The sequence below is a fragment of the Lithobates pipiens genome, unplaced genomic scaffold (genome assembly GCF_037356315.1).
Source record: "Lithobates pipiens isolate NorthernLeopardFrog02 unplaced genomic scaffold, aLitPip1_a1.2 Scaffold_18, whole genome shotgun sequence".
Taxonomy (NCBI): Eukaryota; Metazoa; Chordata; class Amphibia; order Anura; family Ranidae; genus Lithobates; species Lithobates pipiens.
The window spans coordinates 617,111,697-617,131,158 of record NW_027507758.1 but is presented as its reverse complement, the minus strand read 5'-3'; the positions used below and the strand labels follow the sequence as shown (position 1 = coordinate 617,131,158).

The window sequence follows — 19,462 nt, the reverse complement described above, 5'->3', positions numbered from 1 at the left end:
AACGAGAAAAACTCTGAAGTAACCCATCACAATAGATACAACCAACAAGACTTTAGTTTGTAAACACAGACCCACTCATCCTAATCCATCACAGCAATTAGCTTTCTCTACCATCAATCATTTTTGCTCTTCGTTATGTGTAGGCACATACTTATGGGCTGATTTCAGTCACTGTACTGCTTTTGCTAATCAACAAACACACCCCTGGCATCCCTGGGTGATGGCCACTGGGTGCTGCAAACTTTAACTGTGCAACCTGCTGATCACTCTTAGCCCCTGTACACACGGTCGGAGATTTCGACAACCAAATCCGTCGGATTTTGCCCGTCGGATCTTGTCCGAAACTGTTGAATACACACGGTCGGACTAAGTTGTCAAAAAATCCGATCATTCAGAACGTGATGACGTAATTTCGTTACAATGGGACTACGTTCAGGCTAGTAGCCAATAGCTTTGATGTAGGGATTTGATCTGAGCATGCGTGGCACTTGGTCCAATCAAAATTCTCTACACATGATCGGAGTATGTCCGATCGGAGCAGTTTGTCGGAAAATATTTCCAACATGTTGGAAAATTGGGTCCGACGGATATTCCGATGGAATCAGTCCGATGCATACCACACACAGTCGGATTATCCGACAACACGGTCCGATAGGACACATTCAGACGGATTCTCCGACCGTGTGTACAAGGGCTAATACAGTGTAATCAAGCAACTGATCAACAGATTGCACAACTAAAGTCTGCAGATACCAGTAGCCAACATGGAGGAGCATGTATATGTAAATGGATGCCAGGGATGTGTTTTTTTTTTCATATAAATGCTCCAGGAAGGGTGCTGTTTGCAGCCTGCCAGTCCCGCCAAACCAAACTTGATCTTATTAGGAAGCAAAGACCAGCTGACAGACCCAACAAACAAACCAAAAAATTCTGAAACCCCCCCCCCCCCCCGGCAATTGCAGCCTCACTGTGCCATCAAACGCAGCCACTGTGCCCATCAATTGCCGCCACTGTGCCCATCAATTGCCACCACTGTGCCCATCAATTGCCGCCACTGTGCCCATCAATTGCCGCCACTGTGCCTATCAATTGGCGCCACTGTGCCATCAATTGTTCCCACTGTGCAGTGTAAGTGAAGCATAAGAGGGAGTTATGCACATGAATTATATTATTCACGCTGCCCCCCCCCCCCCCCCTTACAAATATTATACAACAGCCTGGCACTGGCAGCCATCATACTTATCTTAAACAGGCAGCTCCGCTCGGGCCGTGTGTCCCACGGAGCTGCCGACGTCACTTCTGGTTTCCATCTGGTCTCTGGAACATCTGTACAGGCGGATGCTACTCGGCCTGATGGATTGCGCTGCAAGGTGGGTTAAGAGCCTGCAAAAGAAGCGCCTCATCTGCAATCTTGTGATTGCATAGACGTGGCGCTTCCCATAGTGCATTGTGTCCAGCGCCCAAACACAGCGCACTTAAGGACCTTTTTTTCTATTTAAAATTTTTTTTTTGTGACTGCCTATGGACAGGCTGCCACTGCTCTGAATTCCGTTGGTAAAATGTGTAGAGTTAAAGGTCTTCACTCCTGTTATATAAAATGCAGCATTTCCTGAACAATAAGTGAAAGGAGCTGGTGGCCACATGAACAAGGGCTCAGACAATGACAATAGGGCACTTGCTTCTATTTCCTTTTTATCATAGTAGACTCTAGATTTCTTTTAGAAGCAATTTATTCTGTGTCACCACACTCAATTGTTATCACTGCTGTTCTTCTTGACAGAAATATCTTGGAAATAGGATATCCCCTATCTTGAGATGGATGGATGGATCCTCCACTGTCCCTGTTATGGGATCTTACAAGCCACCAATCTTCACACTGGGAAGCCAGGGGGATCCTGAAATCTGTTATTGGGGCTCAAAATTGTCCCAGACACCCCTTTCTCCTTTTCTTTGTACACCAGTGAACAGAGGCAGCTACTTTGTGAGACCCTAGGGAAAACCTAGACATGAGGCCCCACTCACACCCATAATGGGAAAAATAAGCTCCAGAAGTCTTGGGTTACGGTACGGAAGTGTGACAGGTGCCTGCGCACAGCAGCGTTTAGGTGTCCTGTCACCTCTAAAATAAAGTTAGGCTGCAGAGGCGTAACTAGACCCTTCAGGACCCTTGTGCAAAAAAAAATAAAAAATAAAAAAAACACAAACATGAAGAGCCCCCCCCGACTCAAGCCCGGAGTCCTTTATTCTAATTGCAATAAGTTTGGAACCTAAATTGGCTTCTACACACACGCAATTAATGTATTTAATCAAAGTTAGAGCCTTAATGGCTAGTGCTGTATCCAAAATATCAAAAACGTGATAAACAATTAAAAGTGTTACTAAACCCAGTAATATGAAAATAGTTCATCTGACAACGAGGAGCTGTCCCACCAAGACAGGGTAAGTGCAGGCGGCGGGCACACTGGCGGCATTTGATAAGGCACGCTGGAAGCATTTGATATGGCACAGTGGCAGCATTTGATATGGCACAGTGGATGCGTTTTATGGCACGGGGGGGGGGGGGGGACAATTGATGGGCACAGTGGCTGCGTTTGATGGGCACAGTGGCTGTATTTGATGGGCACAGTGGCTGCATTTGATGGGCACAGTGGCTGCGTTTGATGGGCACAGTGGCTGCGTTTGATGGGCACAGTGGCGGCAATATGAAGGGCACAGTGGCGGCAATATGAAGGGCACAGTGGCGGCAATATGAAGGGCACAGTGGCGGCAATATGAAGGGCACAGTGGCGGCAATATGAAGGGCACAGTGGCGGAAATTGATGGGCACAGTGGCGGAAATTGATGGGCACAGTGGCAGAAATTGATGGGCACAGTGGCGGCAATTGATGGTACAGTGAGGCTGCAATTGATGTTTTTTTTTCTGGATTTTTCAGTTTGTTTGTGCCTCCCCCCATGAAGTTTGAGCATAAGCCACCAGCCACCACTGCCTGCCTGTGTTCCCCAGATAGGTAGTGCAGGAGGGTGAGGATCTGTGCATACAGGATAAAACAGCCTTTTAACGCAATGCAGAGGATTAACCCCTTAAGTTCCAGGATGAGTATAACAAGCATGCTATTCTGCATATACAGATTTTACTGTTGTGGGTTTAGTAACACTTTAATAAAAGATAATTAAGGAGCTGTCTGTTATAAGGTGTAGCAACTACAAAAAAAAAAAAAAAAATGAAAATAATCGTAACCACACTCCCACTTAAGATATAACAATCAAATATATGTCACAATGCTTGTAAAGTAATTGAAAAAAACACCAAAGTGATGTGATTGATGTTAAAACATTAATGAGAAAAAATATATAGTCTATAAAAAAAATTTTTTTAATTACTTATACATATATTTGATTGTTATATTTTAACTGGGAGCGTGGTTACCTTTATTCCCATTGCAGGGCCCTTTATTGTGGTCCCGCAGAGGGACTGTGTCACATGTTCTGCAGCGGGTTCTTTTCCTGCCCTTACATTAGAGTTTCCAGTATTCCCAGAGCCCCCTTTACAGTATATCAGAGTCCGCTGGGTTTGCCTTACAGTGCAAGTGGGAACTCTGCGAACCCTTCTGTAAAGGGGAATGTTGTGGACTCTGATGTAAAGGGAATCTCTGATCACCAGAGCCCCCTTACATCAGAGTCTGCGAACTCTGATGTAAGGGAGGGCTCTGGCGACCGGAGAACCTCTAACACCAGAGTTCCCCTTTACATAAGAGTCCACAACATTCCCCCTTACATCAAGGTCTGCAGAGTTCCCCTTTACACCAGAGTCTGCAAAGTGAATATACTAAGGTAAAGGGGTCCACTGACATAAGAGGGGAGTGAGGACACTGATATAAGGGGGACCTTTATATCAGTGTCCTCCCCCTTACCTTAGGGTCTGCTCTCGCCCTTTACATCTGTGACCCCCAATAGAGTGATTGACTGTGTCACACACTAACCTGTAATCGTCTGTAGTCTTTTATCCCACTCAACCCTGCGCCCCCTCCTTGCAGACGCTTTAAAATTTTCTGGAAAGGTGCCAAGCACCATGATGTCACCGCGCGCTTGACCAACGGCGCGTCAACCAGAGCCACCTCTGCCAGTGAACTCACCCAAGACTTGTGTACCGTGTAATTTCTCTGCCTCCTTGTAGTGGCCCTGCTTCTCCTGCTCCTTGGCCCCCAATGAACTCAGCCCAGATGTTTGTGACATCCTCCTTCTCTGCCTCTCTTATCTCCTCGACCGAAAGTAAACCTACCTGAGATTTATGCGATATCCATCCTCTCAGACTCGTTGCAGGCCCTGCCCTGATCCTTGGCCCCCAGTGAACTCTCCCCAGACTTATCTACCATCTTACTTCTTACCACTTCCTTGGTAGCGACTCTGCATCCCCATCTCCTTGACAGAATGTAAAAGCACCCCAGACTGATGCGACCTCTCACCTCTCTGCCTCCTTGTAGCGGCCCTGCTTCTCCTGCTCCTTGGCCTGGGTGACGTACAGAACGGAGACGTCCTCTGGGTTCATACACTTCACTGCCAGCTATAAGATAAGGACAGAAACATGACCAGTTTCCATCATGATACTTGTCTGACTTCCCTTCCGCCACATACAGCCCTGATGGATAATAGGTCATACCGCGTGTGCCTGTTCCCAGCGGCCAGCCTGTGTGTACATGTCAATGGCGTCCTTGCTCCTCCCAGCTTTAATATAGAGCTGCTCGGCCGTCTAAAAACACAAGAGACAGAATAAACACGAAGGGAGGTGGGGATAGACAGGCATAAATCTTACAGGATTATTGAAATGATAACTACTAAAGTCCAAGAACCCCCAGCAATTTCATTATACTTTTCACAAGTACAACACAGGTCAGAGGTCAGTCATAGTGGTAGTAAACCCTTCCGTATACCCAGTGAAGTAACTGGCCTCAGGTGATACACAGAGATCAAAAAAATTTCTCCTACATAGGTTGTACCCATTTATCTGCCAGATTTTTATTTTAACAGCCGTTCTGAATTTATACAGCTTGTCTGAGAGTTCAGAAAAAAAAGGGGCAGAAAGCTGAAGTTACACTCTAAAGAGCTCAGTGAGGAGAGATGATTGGAGGATAGGGAAAACCCCCCCCCCCTTCACACAGCACACAGGAACATGTTTGAGACTGTCAATCACAGGCTGTATGCTGGAGCTCCCTCCCCTGTCACCTTTTTACCTCTGGGTATCAGGAAAACTTGTCAGAAGTGATTCATGGCAATATCAGAGGAACGATGCAGCGGACAGAAAAGACACTTTGTGCTCTTGATTGAGACAAGTACGCACTAAAGAGGGATATGCTTTTTTTAATTTTCATGTCTGAGGTTTACAACCATTTTAAGAGGGGATGGGTTAGATCAGAGCTGTCAGGTCAGAGGTAAGATCAGATGAGATTGGTTAGATCAGAGCTGTGAGGTCAGATCAGTGATGAAAGGTTAGATCAGAGTTATTAGGACAGAGGTCAGATCGGAAGTGGATCAAGGCTGTTGGGTCAGAGTTCAGATGAGAGTGGATGGGTTATATCAGAGCTGTTGGGTCAGAGCTCAGATGAGAGTGAATGGGTTAGATCAGAGCTGTTGGGTCAGAGTTCAGATGAGAGTGGATGGGTTAGATGGTTAGATCAGAGCTGTTGGGTCAGAGTTCATTTCAGAGCTGTTGGGTCAGAGTTCAGATCAGAGTGGATGGGTTAGATCAGAGCTGTTGGGTCAGAGTTCAGATCAGAGTGGATGGGTTAGATCAGAGCTGTTGGGTTAGAGGTCAGATCAGAGCTGTTGGGTCAGAGTTCAGATCAGAGTGGATGGGTTAGATCAGAGCTGTTGGGTCAGAGTTCAGATCAGAGTGGATGGGTTAGATCAGAGCTGTTGGGTTAGAGGTCAGATCAGAGCTGTTGGGTCAGAGTTCAGATCAGAGTGGATGGGTTAGATCAGAGCTGTTGGGTAAGAGGTCAGATCAGAGTGGATGGGTTAGATCAGAGCTGTTGGGTCAGAGGTCAGATCAGAAATGAAGGATCCGATCAAAGGTCAGAATAGAGGAGATGGGTTAGATGAGAAAAGTATGGTCACAGGTCTGCTTAGGACTGCCCTCACTTCCTTCCTGGTGGGAGAGCAGAAAGTGATAACTGTAACCCTGGGACCAGGAATGAGGCAGCAGGTTTAGGCACACTAAGCTACCTCTGATCAGAGACAGATGGGTTCTGATTGGTTGATGTACACATGTCAAATAATGGCTGTACGGTAAGTCATGTTACTGTCTGGGACGTCACGGCTGTCCTCTGACCTCGTACTCCTGCATGGCGTTGTAATGTTGCGCTATCTTCAGGTAATATTCGCTGGCGCTCTTCGGCTCCTGGATCTCTAGGATGTGGATGGCTTTCTTCCACTGCCGAGCACCAATTGCAGCTTCTATGGCTTTCACCGCACACCTGACCAAAAACAATCACCAAATACAGACATCTTTTGCAGGTTCATGACAACCTGGGCTCAAAGGAATTCAACTAAATAACACTGGTCCTCATTCAAACCAGAAAAGGAACTCCATCTAGTGAAAGGGGGGGGGGGGGTTTAGACTCACTCTACAGTTCTGTTACTCGAGTATTACTTCCCGGTTCTCAGTCCTCGTTACCAGTCACCCACGCCAGTACTGAGCCTTCATATCGGACCACGCGGGCTCAGCTAATGTATATTGTCCAACACAAATGTCGGTCAAATGTGTTGCATGACAATATTTCATGTATAGCTCAAGTTGTAAAGCGCTACGTAAACTGTTGGCGCTATATAAATCCTGCATAATAATAATAATAAAAAAAGTATAGCGTGTCTAAGTCCCACCCCTTTTCTCAAAGCTTCACCTTTTTTCTTGAATGAGTTGGCCCTCTTCATATAATATGGAACCAGAATTACTAGTGAGGAAACAGCACATCAGTGATATGATGGATGATATATAAATACAGTAAAACCTTGGTTTTGAGAGCGTTTTGCAAGACAAACAACATTTTTTAATAAATTTTGACTTGCTATACAAGCGATGTCTTGATATACAAGTAGTGTCACGTCACAACTGAGTATAAAAAGAGAAGAGAGGCGCCTCTAAGTGTAGCAATATGGTTACGTTTTAATGAAGGTACTACATTTAGCAACACATTGCTACACTTAGAGGGGCCCCTCTTCTCTTTTATACTCTGGAGCTCCTGCTGGATTTTGCTTCGAATCCCCTTGTGGAGGCTTCCATTTGTGGATGGACATTTTATGGTTACACAACCAATCACATTGCTTTAATCTTTTTGACTATAAACTGAAGGACCTATGAATAAATGGTTGTGGAACGAATATCTGGGTTTCCATTATTTCTTATGGGGAAATGTACTTTGATATACAAGTGCTTTGGATTACAAGCATGTTTCTGGAACAAATTGTTGGCAATCCAAGGTTTTACTCTATATTATATATATATACACAGTGCCTTGCGAAAGTATTCGGCCCCCTTGAACTTTTCAACCTTTTGCCACATTTCAGGCTTCAAACATAAAGATATAAAATTTTTATTTTTTGTGAAGAATCACCAACAAGTGCTACACAATTGTGAAGTGGAACGAAATCTATTGGATTTTTGAAACTTTTTTAACTAATAAAAAAATGAAAAGTGGGGCGTGCAAAATTATCCGGCCCCCTTGCGTTAATACTTTGTAGAGCCACCTTTTGCTGCGATTACAGCTGCAAGTCGCTTGGGGTATGTCTCTATCAGTTTTGCACATCGAGAGACTGAAATTCTTGCCCATTCTTCCTTGCAAAACAGCTCGAGCTCAGTGAGGTTGGATGGAGAGCGTTTGTGAACAGCAGTTTTCAGCTCTTTCCACAGATTCTCGATTGGATTCAGGTCTGGACTTTGACTTGGCCATTCTAACACCTGGATACGTTTATTTGTGAACCATTCCTTTGTAGATTTTGCTGTATGTTTGGGATCATTGTCTTGTTGGAAGATAAATCTCCGTCCCGGTTTCAGGTCTTTTGCAGACTCCAACAGGTTTTCATCCAGAATGGTCCTGTATTTGGCTGCATCCATCTTCCCCTCAATTTTAACCATCTTCCCTGTCCCTGCTGAAGAAAAGCAGGCCCAAACCATGATGCTGCCACCACCATGTTTGTATGGTGTGTTGAGGGTGATGAGCTGTGTTGCTTTTACGCCAAACTTATCGTTTTGCATTGTGGGCAAAAAGTTGGATTTTGGTTTCATCTGACCAGAGCACCTTCTTCCACATGTTTGGTGTGTCTCCCAGGTGGCTTGTGGCAAACTTTAGACAAGACTTTTTATGGATATCTTTGAGAAATGGCTTACTTCTTGCCACTCTTCCATAAAGGACAGATTTGTGCAGTGTACGACTGATTGTTGTCCTATGGACAGACTCTCCCACCTCAGCTGTAGTTCTCTGAAGTTCATCCAGAGTGATCATGGGCCTCTTGGCTGCATCTCTGATCAGTCTTCTCCTTGTCTGAGCTGAAAGTTTAGAGGGACGGCCAGGTCTTGGTAGATTTGCAGTGGTCTGATACTCCTTCCATTTCAAAATGATCGCTTGCACAGTGCTCCTTGGGATGTTTAAAGCTTGGGAAATCTTTTTGTATCCAAATCCGGCTTTAAACTTCTCCACAACAGTATTACGGACCTGCCTGGTGTGTTCCTTGGTCTTCATGATGCTCTCTGTGCTTTCAACAGAACCCTGAGACTATCACAGAGCAGGTGCATTTATACAGAGACTTGATTACACACAGGTGGATTCTATTTATCACCATCAGTCATTTAGGACAACATTGGATCATTCAGAGATCCTCGCTGAACTTCTGGAGTGAGTTTGCTGCACTGAAAGTAAAGGGGCCGAATAATTTTGCACGCACCACTTTTCAGTTTTTTATTTGCTAAAAAAGTTTAAAATATCCAATAGATTTCGTTCCACTTCACAATTGTGTCCCACTTGTTGGTGATTCTTCACAAAAAATTAAAATTTTATATCTTTATGTTTGAAGCCTGAAATGTGGCAAAAGGTTGAAAAGTTCAAGGGGGCCGAATACTTTCGCAAGGCACTGTATATCTCTCTATCTATCTATATCTATATCTCTCTCCTCTCTCTCTATAAATATATCTATCTATCTATATCTCTATCTATATCCATCTATCTATACACATACATACACACACACACACAAAAAAGCATACAGATCACACACAATATCTTACCCGGCCTCGATGTAGTGATTGATGGCTGCATCCAGTTGCTTCTGCTGCACCAGGAAATCCCCCCAGGACTGCTCCAGTTTTAGTACCTCTGTAGGAAATGTCACTCGAGCCAACTCCACGGCTGGGGACACGTACAGGAGACAAAAACCACCAATAAATCAGCCCCATATTCCAATACTGAGATCACTGGGACCACCAAACCCTAGCAACAGCCATGACAACCAAATCGGTTCAAGTGTAAGATCAACTTTTCACAAAAAAAAAATTAAGAGGGGAACTAACACCATACACTGTCCCCACACCCTCAGGCCACGCTGCACGTACATCCATGGATGATTACATGTCACTGCCCATGCATCTGGGGATCTGAAAATACCAATCATCTTCTATTTCCTTAGAGTTTCCGGAAACAGATCAAAGTGATTCTGATGGCACATTCATTGCCGGCATGGGACTACTTGACCAATCAGAAGTGCAGTGGGCACTGGGGTGGTGGGGAGGGTGTAGGGTGTTAGTTCACCTTTTCATTTTTTGTGACAAGGTGAACTCCTTAATTCAGTAAATAATGAAGGTACAAGAGCCAATCTCAAGGTGTATTTTATATGCACCATCTCCAAGGAAGAGGTTTAGAAGTGAAGAACAACCCTTGGCTTGGTGTTATTAATGTCACACGCATGATTAATTGCCTTCCCTATCACTCCTATGAGTACTTTGTGATGATTGCTGGGGCAATAATCCTTATAGTATAAAAGGTGACCTAACAAAGTAAGAGCAGCCCTGAACAGAGTCAACCCACACCTTCATTCTGGCTCTGGAAGTCCCAAAGTAAGATTACCATCAGTCTAGAAACCCCAAAGTAAGGTTACCATCAGTCTGGAAGGCCCAAAGTAAGGTTGCCATCGGTCGGGAGGTTTCATAGTAAGGTCACCATGAGTAAGGAAGTCCCAAAGTAAGGTCACCATCAGTCTGGAAGTCCCAAAGTAAGGTCACCATCAGTCCGGAAGTCCCAAAGTAAGGTCACCATCAGTCTGGAAGTCCCAAAGTAAGGTTGCCATCGGTCGGGAGGTTTCAAAGTAAGGTCACCATGAGTAAGGAAGTCCCAAAGTAAGGTCACCATCAGTCAGGAAGTCCCAAAGTAAGGTCACCATCAGTCCGGAAGTCCCAAAGTAAGGTCACCATCAGTCCGGAAGTCCCAAAGTAAGGTCACCATCAGTCTGGGAACCCCAATGCCAGGTCACTATCAGTCTGGGATAACCAACATCAGAGGGGCCCCAATGTCAGTTCATTACCAGTCTGGGACCTCCATGTTAGGATACAACCATTCTGGGACCTACAATGTTAGGTTACTTTGGTTCTGGGATTCCCAATGTTAGGTCACCATTGTTCTACTCACCTTTCCTGAAGGCATTAGCCTTGCAGTAACATTCCAATGCCCGACGGCTGTTATTAATCTTTTCTAACAAGTCCCCTGCCTGAAAAAGGGCAAAAAAAAACACCACAAAACAATATCAGACAAACATCTAGAAATAAACTGCAGAACTTATATGAATGTAGGACATGGAAAAACAATGGGAATATTGGAAAATGTGTAGAATATAATAATAGGAGCATGTCGATATATGCAGTAACTTGCAAAAGGCCTCAAGAACAATTAATGTAAATCGTTTAAAAACCCTGCTTTCTTTATACACATTTACTGTAGAACAGGCTTTGGGCAGAGTGAGAGGAGATCTAGAACAGATTACAGGTACATGAGAGAAAATATAAAAGAGGCTGCGTAGAAAGGGAGTGAAGATCTAGAAGGGTCTACAGATAAAGTGAGAGAAGATTTAGAAGGGTTTATGAAGAAATTAAGAAACGTTATAAAAGGGCTTATGAAAAAATTGAGGGGAGATTTAAAAGGGTCTATAGAGAAGAAAGGAGGAGATCTAGAAAGGTCTACAGAGAAATTGAGAGGACATTTCAGAAGGATCTACAGAGAAAGTGAAAGGAGATCCAAAAGGGTCTACAGAGAAAGTGAGAAGAGATCTAGAAGGACCTATGGAGAAGTGAGAGGGAATATAAAAGGTTCTACAGATAAAAGTAAGAGGAGATGCAGAAGGATCTATGGAGAAAGTGAGAGGGAATCTAGAAGGATCTAAAGAGACAGTGAAAGGTGATCAAGAAGGGTCTACAGAGAAACAGAGGAGATTTAGAAGAGTCTACAGAGAAAGTATGAGGAGAACCTAAAGGGTCCAGATAAAGTGAGATTAGATCTAAAAAGGGTCTACAAGGAAAGTGAGACAAGATCTAGAAGGGTCTACAGAGAAATTAAGAAGAGATTTAGAAGTATCTACAGAAAAAGGTGAGAGCAGATCTAGAAGTGTATATAGAGAACATGAGAGGAGATCTAGAAGTGTCTACAGAGCAAATGAGAGGATATTTAGAAGTGTCTACAGAGAAAGAGGAGATTTAGTCTGCAGAGAAAGAAAGGGATATTAAGGTGCTTGTAAAGGCTGAAGGTTTTTTACCTTCATGCATTGTATTCATGAAGGTAAAAAACCTTTTGTGTGCTCCCCCCACAGCCCCCCCCAATACTCACCTGAGACCCCTCTCAATCCAGCGATGTGTATGGGAGCCTCAGCCGTCCTGGGACTCCCTCTCCCCACTAGCTGAGACAGCAGTAGGAGTCAATGGCTGCTGTCAATCACAGCCAGTGAGCCAATGAGGAGAGAGAGTGGGGGGCTGAGCCACCACTCTGTGTCCTATGGACGCATAGAGCAGGGCTCAGGAGCGAGCACGCACCAGTGCCCCCATAGCAAACAGCTTGCTATTGGGGGTGCTGGTCAAGGGGGAGGAGCCAGAAGAGGATTGAGGCTGCTCTGTGCAAAACCATTGCACAGAGCAGGTAAGTATAACATGTTTGTTATTTTATTTTATTTTATTTTTTAAAGCCAAACCTTTAATACCACTTTAATAAGGGTCAACAGAGAATGTAAGAAAAGATTTAGAAGGTTCTATGGATAAAGTGCGAGGAGATTTAGAAAGATCTATAGAACAAGTCAAGAGTCCCGAGTCATCTACAGACAGGTGAGAAGTAATGCAGACATCTAGAAAGATGAAATAGTAGGACTCACCCTCTCGTAGAAGTCTCCTTTAATGAGGGCAGCAGTGACCCTCCCAATGAGATCGGAATCGGCCAGGAGCTGTTCTCGGCTCATACACAAACGGGCAGCTTTTGCTGGGAGTCCAGCATGCAGGTACATGTTGACAGCTGAGATAAAGTCACCTTCTTGTTCTCGTACCTCACCCGCTTTCTCCTCCTGCTGACTGTCTGACAAGTACCGCAGGTAGTTGCGCTTCAAACTTTCCAGCTCAGGGTGACCCTGTGGGGGGACAAGACAATTCAGTCAAAGATTAATCAAGGTACAGTATCTGATAACCAGCACTATCTGCAGAAGGAGATCTCACTGCCATCTCTGATCATTGTATAAAGATTAAAGATCACCAGAGGACAACCTGGAAGGAAATAACAACCTCTCCGCAGCTTTACACATTATAGACACCCATCCATCTTGTAGAAGACTCAATATATGAGGAACTGCTACAAATGTTAAGATTAATTCATACGCTGACCTCGCTGCCTTCAGCACAAAAAAAGGACGATTTATATATTTTTGAGGTATAAATGCTTTTCGTTTCACCTTTCTGGGGATACAGCGTCGGGTCTTCCAAGTTTCATCCAAAGTCCCGATCTATGAGCAACACTTTACTAAGTCTAAGCAGCCCTCTCTTCCTGCCTCTAGTGACCCATGTGTGCTACTGTGCCTCCAGAGACCCCTGTATGCTCCGTGTCTAGTGAACCCTGTATGCCCGTGTCCCTAGTGACTCCTATACACCCATGTCTCCAGTGCCCTCAGTGCGCGCCTGTGTCTCCAGTGCCCTCCTGTGTCTCCAGTGCGCGCCTGTGTCTCCAGTGCCCTCCTGTGTCTCCAGTGCCCTCCTGTGTCTCCAGTGCCCTCCTGTGCGCTCCTGTGTCTCCAGTAATCCCTGACACCCTTGTATCCCCAGGGAGTCCTGTGTGCTCCTGCGTCCCCAAAGACCCCTGTGCGCTCCTGCGTCCCCAAAGATCCCTGTGCGCTCCTGCGTCTCCAAAGACCCCTGTGCGCTCCTGTGTCTCCAAAGACCCCTGTGCGCTCCTGCGTCTCCAAAGACCCCTGGGCGCTCCTGCTTCTCCAAAGACCCCTGCGCGCTCCTGCGTCTCCAAAGACCCCTGCGCGCTCCTGCGTCTCCAAAGACCCCTGCGCGCTCCTGCGTCTCCAAAGACCCCTGCGCGCTCCTGCGTCTCCAAAGACCCCTGTGCGCTCCTGCGTCTCCAGTGACCCCTGCGCGCTCCTGCATCTCCAGTGACCCCTGCGCGCTCCTGCATCTCCAGTGACCCCTGCGCGCTCCTGCATCTCCAGTGACCCCTGCGCGCTCCTGCGTCTCCAGTGACCCCTGCAAGCTCCTGCGTCTCCAGAGACCCCTGCAAGCTCCTGCGTCTCCAGTGACCCCTGCAAGCTCCTGCGTCTCCAGTGACCCCTGCGAGCTCCTGCGTCTCCAGTGACCCCTGCGAGCTCCTGCGTCTCCAGTGACCCCTGTGCGCTCCTGTGTCTACAGTGACTTCTGTGTGGTGTCCTCTATGTGCTATCTGGGGTGAGAAGATCACATTACATCGCTCACACACAGCATACCTTAGCTTCTGCTACAGCAATACATTCATCCCACATATGTAATTCCTGGTACATGACCATTGCCTCCGTCACCGCATTCTAGAGGTGAAAATAGAAAAAAGAAAATAAAATAAAAATAAAAAAACAGACAAAAAGGATAACAATATATTCATTGCATGTTTAAAAAGTTAAATAATCTGCCAAGGTTCTGTAATTCAGGAAAATGGATCAAGGGTACCGCTCATCTCAGTACAAATACGCACAGATATTCCAGGTTGATTATCTCATCTCAGTACCAATGTGCACTGATACTCCAGGTAGATTATCTCATCTCAGTCTTAGTATGCACAGAATCTCACCTTTCCCAGGTAGATCCTCTCATCTAAGTCCTAGCATGCGCAGAGTCACACTTCTTCTAGGTAGATAATTTTATCTTAGTCCTAGCATGCACAGAGTCTCACTTGCCCCAGGTAGATCATACCATCTCTGTCCTAGCATACACAGAGTCTAACCTTCTCCAGGTAGATCATCTCCTCATCTCAGTTCACGCATGCACAGAGTCTAACCTTCTCCAGGTAGATCATATCCTCATCTCAGTTCTAGCATGCACAGAGTCTAACCTTCTCCAGGTAGATCATCTCAGTCCTAGCATGCACAGAGTCTAACCTTCTCCAGGTAGATCATCTCCTCATCTCTGTCCTAGCATGCACAGAGTCTAACCTTCTCCAGGTAGATTATCTGATTATCTCCTCATCTCAGTTCTAGCATGCAGAGAGTCTCACCTAATCCAGGTAGATCATCTCATCAGCATGCACATAGTCTTACCAGTCTCACCTGCCCTAGATAGATTTTAGCTCAGTCCTGCATGCACGTAATCTCACCTGCTCCAGGTAGATCATCTCAGCCAGTTTGAAGTTGCGCTCCAGCATGGCGAGTCGGGCTTGAACCTTGTAATTCTTGGTGCCGTCTCCACCCTGGGAGCAGAGAATAGAGGTTAGTGTGCTATACATCTGGATAGGGGGTGCACTGGCTACCAATCACTAAATTACCAGAAAAAACTAGAAGGATGCTTTTAGCGTTACATGTTTCCATCCTGAATATAAAGTTGCTCTAGCTTATTTCAATCACATGAGGACAATACCCCAATTTTCTGCTGTACATGTGATCTTTTCTCTATTTTCTTCTCCAATCCCTCCGCCTTTCACCATTTTATAGCTTCTTACCAACATTGGACATTTTCACTTCATACATTTTTTAAACTGTATAAAGATTTAGAAGACACGTGGTGTAGTGCTGTAAAAAGGAGTACATTTTGTTTAAAAAGAGGCCACTAAGATATACCAATGACATAACCAGCCAGGAGCTGCGCCAATCACACACTGGGGTCTGGTAGACAGTTATACCAATGACATACCCAACTGAACTGTACCAATCACAGACTGGGGCCCTGGGGACACAGGACACCTAATCAGTAGATGAGCTCTCCAAAGGAAATAACTCACAGCCTCCATGTGTTCTCACTGGATGAAGGATACATAACAGGGCTCATTCCTAAAACCCAATCCCAGACCTTCACATGTCCTTCCTAGCCCAGAATCCTGTCATCCATCCTAGAGGATACTCACATACTCAGCTGCCGACTGTTCTGCAATCTCATTGGTCTCCCGCAGAAATTTGACTTTGCCGACGTCTCCCAGAGCTGCAAAACACCTGAAAGAGGAATGGTTGTGTTATAATGCTATTGTATAGAGCATTCATTACCACTTCCATTACAGATCAAACATACACCACACCCCAGTACAGGCTTCCATCACAGATCATACACTTATACACACACCATATCCCAGCATACTCCTCCCTCTCATCCTTCATTCTGTGCTGGTCAGGAAAAGCTGTCCACCCACCTCTGGGCGACATGCAAATGGTGGCCCTCCAGGGCCAGTTTGCTGAGGGTCTTCCACATTGCTTCGGTCTCTGAGGACATCTCCAAAGTCTCCAAGAAAGCGACAGCTCTGTACAGCGGAGATAAGTGTTAAAACACTACTTCTTTTTAATATCCTTATTACATTGTACTTGGAGCCCTATGAATGCTAAAATCTCCATGACAGCCAAGACATAGGGGACATCATACCTGTAGTAGTCTCCATCATCAATGGCAGTCCCGAACTCTATAAGGCCTTCATCCAAGGCGTATGATATCGTATTGACCCCTTCATTGACAACCACTTCAGTCTTTCCCTCATGCCTCTCCAGCTCCACAATGTCACCCTATTTTAGTGAGATCAAGCCATCATTTACACAGATAAAGAAGGCCATTGCCAGAGACTGCAGATACCATTAAGCAATCCATACATATATAACAGGATGATTGGTAGAACATTAAATGACACCTAGCATCCTCAGATCCTCCAGTTGATCTAGAGCAAGGAAAGAAAACAAACACTTATAAAAGGGCCTGGCCTGTGTCAGCAGTTTCCTTCTGACTTGCGGTTGACCTCCTGATTTAGAACTCAACCACAAGTCAGAAGGAGGTCAACCCCAAGTCAGAAGGAGGTCAACCCCAAGTCAGAAGGAGGTCAACCCCAAGTCAAAAGGAGGTCAACCCCAAGTCAAAAGGAGGTCAACCCCAAGTCAAAAGGAGGTCAACCCCAAGTCAAAAGGAGGTCAACCCCAAGTCAGAAGGAAGTCAACCCCAAGTCAGAAGGAAGTCAACCCCAAGTTAGAAGGAAGTCAACCCCAAGTCAGAAGGAAGTCAGTCAGAAGGAAGTCAACGCCAAGGCAGAAGGAAGTCAACCCCAAGTCAGAAGGAAGTCAACCCCAAGTCAGAAGGAAGTCAACCCCAAGTCAGAAGGAAGTCAACCCCAAGTCAGAAGGAAGTCAACCCCAAGTCAGAAAGAACTCAACCCCAAGTCAGAAGGAACTCAACCCCAAGTCAGAAGGAACTCAACCCCAAGTCAGAAGGAACTCAACCCCAAGTCAGAAGGAACTCAACCCCAAGTCAGAAGGAACTCAACCCCAAGTCAGAAGGAACTCAACCCCAAGTCAGAAGGAACTCAACCCCAAGTCAGAAGGAACTCAACCCCAAGTCAGAAGGAACCTCAACCCCAAGTCTGAAGGAGCTCAACCCCAAGTCAGATGGAACTTAACTGCAAGTCAGAAGGAGGTAAATCACAAGTCAGCTCAACCGCTGGTCAAATGTAGGTCACAAAGAGGTCAATAGTAGGTCAAATGCACCCGTTAGTGAATTCTATATGATCTCAGAAGTATATCCATGTGATGTCAAAGTGATGCTATCAACACTAGCCCAAAGCCCTTCAACAAGGAGGTCAGCAGGAGGAAGCAGTGAAAGCTGTACAGTACAGCAACATGGTTGCTTTATATTTTATCCTCTTAGGAAAGCCTCCATTTAAAGCAATCTTTTGTATCTGTCAGAATAAAAATCCTGTCGAAGACTATACCATGTTTTCACAGATTTGAAAGTAAATAAGCCTTTTCAGTTTAATTCCATTACATTTTCTGTATGGACCCTCTGTAGCTGGTGGTCAAATCTCCCTAATCAGCCCCCACCACCTCCAGACGTGCCCTATCACCATGTATAGCGCCAGCAGCAAAGTTGTAGCGTACACTTTCTGTTGACAATCCAAGGGAACACTGAGTCCTCCAGAGCCAGCTTCTGACTGCCATACATGAAATGGAACACACCTAGGTGCACAAATCCCTGTCTCCTCAAAGGGAGCCTGTGGGTTGATGAGACCCAAAGGGCAAAGCGGTACCTCTATGGCAAACCAATGCATGTGAAAGTAACAGTCTCAATGCCATACAACATAGAGACTGGGACACTCACCCCGTCATGGGGAAGTTTCCAAACATTTCCAAAGGTGAAGGTGCTACAGCACTAAGTTGATGTTCAACAGAGTCCAATTTAGTGGATTTACTCACAGCAAGATCCCCTCAAGAAGCAGAAACTGGACTCAAGTCCCAGGAATGGACAGAAGCTATGAAGGATGGGGGGGGGGGGGGGGGGGAGAAGACTGAAGGCCATCAAGAGAAAGAAAGGGGATGTTATGAGGGCAAGCCCATAGCACCCTCCAAGAACCTAAATAGGAAGGAGAGAACATTTCCTGACCACCAGAGAAGATCCCGCTGATCCACAGGGTGCACAAAACAAGTTTCTTGTTCTGTATCCTCATAGTTGTATATCTGCCATGTGAGATCATCTAAGGCACTGTTGTCGCTGACATAGTTTACCAGATCTGGAGTGAGATTTGGCCATAGCACTACGGTGCAGCTCCCTGTTGTCCTTGCTGGAGAAGAAGCTGTATCTGAGGAACTGCAGTGGAAGGATATCCCTGCTTCTGCTTCATTAATTCTATGGATCTGTACGTCCTCCGCCTCTATCATTACTCCACCATCATCAGGGGGGAACTCTGACATGAGAAAGCAAAGCCTTGCTCCTCTGCCAATATGGCCACCTACACAAAAACATTGCTGGTGACTAGTCATTTGTCCTCTGCCTGCCTTTTTACAGCACAGCTTCAACAGAACAGATTTTCTTGAAAGTGGAATATCAAATTGAGGTCTCACTGTATGTCTTTCACAAGGTAGTAGGGTGCACAGTTTCTTATGCCCCATACACACAGTCGGAAATTCCGACTGAAAAGGTCCGATTGGATTATATTGATGGAAAATCCGATCATGTGTGCGCTCCATCTGACTTTTTCCGTCGGAAATAATTTGAGAGCAGGAGCTCAAATTTTCCGACAACAAAATCCGATCGGACTTTTTCCCGATAGTTTGTAGAGGAATCCGATCGGACAAAGTGCCACGCATGCTCAGATCAAATTACGAGACCAAAGCTATTGGCTACTAGCCTCAACGTAGTCCCTTCGTAACGAATAAACACCATCACGTTCCGAACGATTGGATTTTCTGACAACTTTGTCCGACCGTGTGTATGCAACACCAGTTTCGGGCAAAATCCGTCGGAAAAAGAACGACGGATTTTGTGATCGGAATGTCCGATCGTGTGTACGGGGGCTAACACATTTTCTATACATCAAAAGTTTTTAGCCTCACAGCGAGCAGCCCCTGTATATATAATAAAACATTTGCGCAGGTAAGGGAATAACAATAATCTCTACTTTCCCCATTCTTTCTATGTTCTTGAAATTGGAACTACACTTCATCTGATAACCACAAATCAAGAATGCTATTTAATACATCCTTAATATTCAAAGCAAACTCCCCCATCTATCCATGTTTCTATGCTTTATTTTGCTGAGAGAGCACTTTGAGAAATGACTAGGGGTGCAACGGATCGGCACCGATCCGTGATCCAAACGGGTCACCCCGCTCGGATCGGCAAACGCCGAGATCCGCGGAGCGCTCCGCAGTCTCGGCCTTAGGAAAGGCCACGGCTTCGGCCTAGTTCCGGAGCGGCGGCCATCTTGGTGCACCCGTCGGCGTTTACAATGTGATCACTCCATCATTTCGGAGC

At 45.6% G+C, this 19,462-nt stretch overlaps 1 protein-coding gene across 1 annotated transcript in view; it reads right to left on the bottom strand.

The window, feature by feature from the left end:
* Positions 1 to 19,462, bottom strand: part of IFT172 (intraflagellar transport 172) — an 87,034-nt gene that overhangs the window by 34,958 nt on the left and 32,614 nt on the right. The window contains exons 17-27 of the mRNA XM_077489376.1: positions 16,097 to 16,233; positions 15,870 to 15,977; positions 15,591 to 15,675; positions 14,847 to 14,939; positions 13,987 to 14,064; positions 12,391 to 12,639; positions 10,668 to 10,746; positions 9,275 to 9,395; positions 6,326 to 6,470; positions 4,658 to 4,747; positions 4,464 to 4,561 (exon numbers count right to left, since the gene is read on the bottom strand). Coding sequence (XP_077345502.1) covers positions 4,464 to 4,561; positions 4,658 to 4,747; positions 6,326 to 6,470; positions 9,275 to 9,395; positions 10,668 to 10,746; positions 12,391 to 12,639; positions 13,987 to 14,064; positions 14,847 to 14,939; positions 15,591 to 15,675; positions 15,870 to 15,977; positions 16,097 to 16,233 — 1,283 coding nt within the window. The remainder of the gene's footprint in view (positions 1 to 4,463; positions 4,562 to 4,657; positions 4,748 to 6,325; positions 6,471 to 9,274; positions 9,396 to 10,667; positions 10,747 to 12,390; positions 12,640 to 13,986; positions 14,065 to 14,846; positions 14,940 to 15,590; positions 15,676 to 15,869; positions 15,978 to 16,096; positions 16,234 to 19,462) is intronic.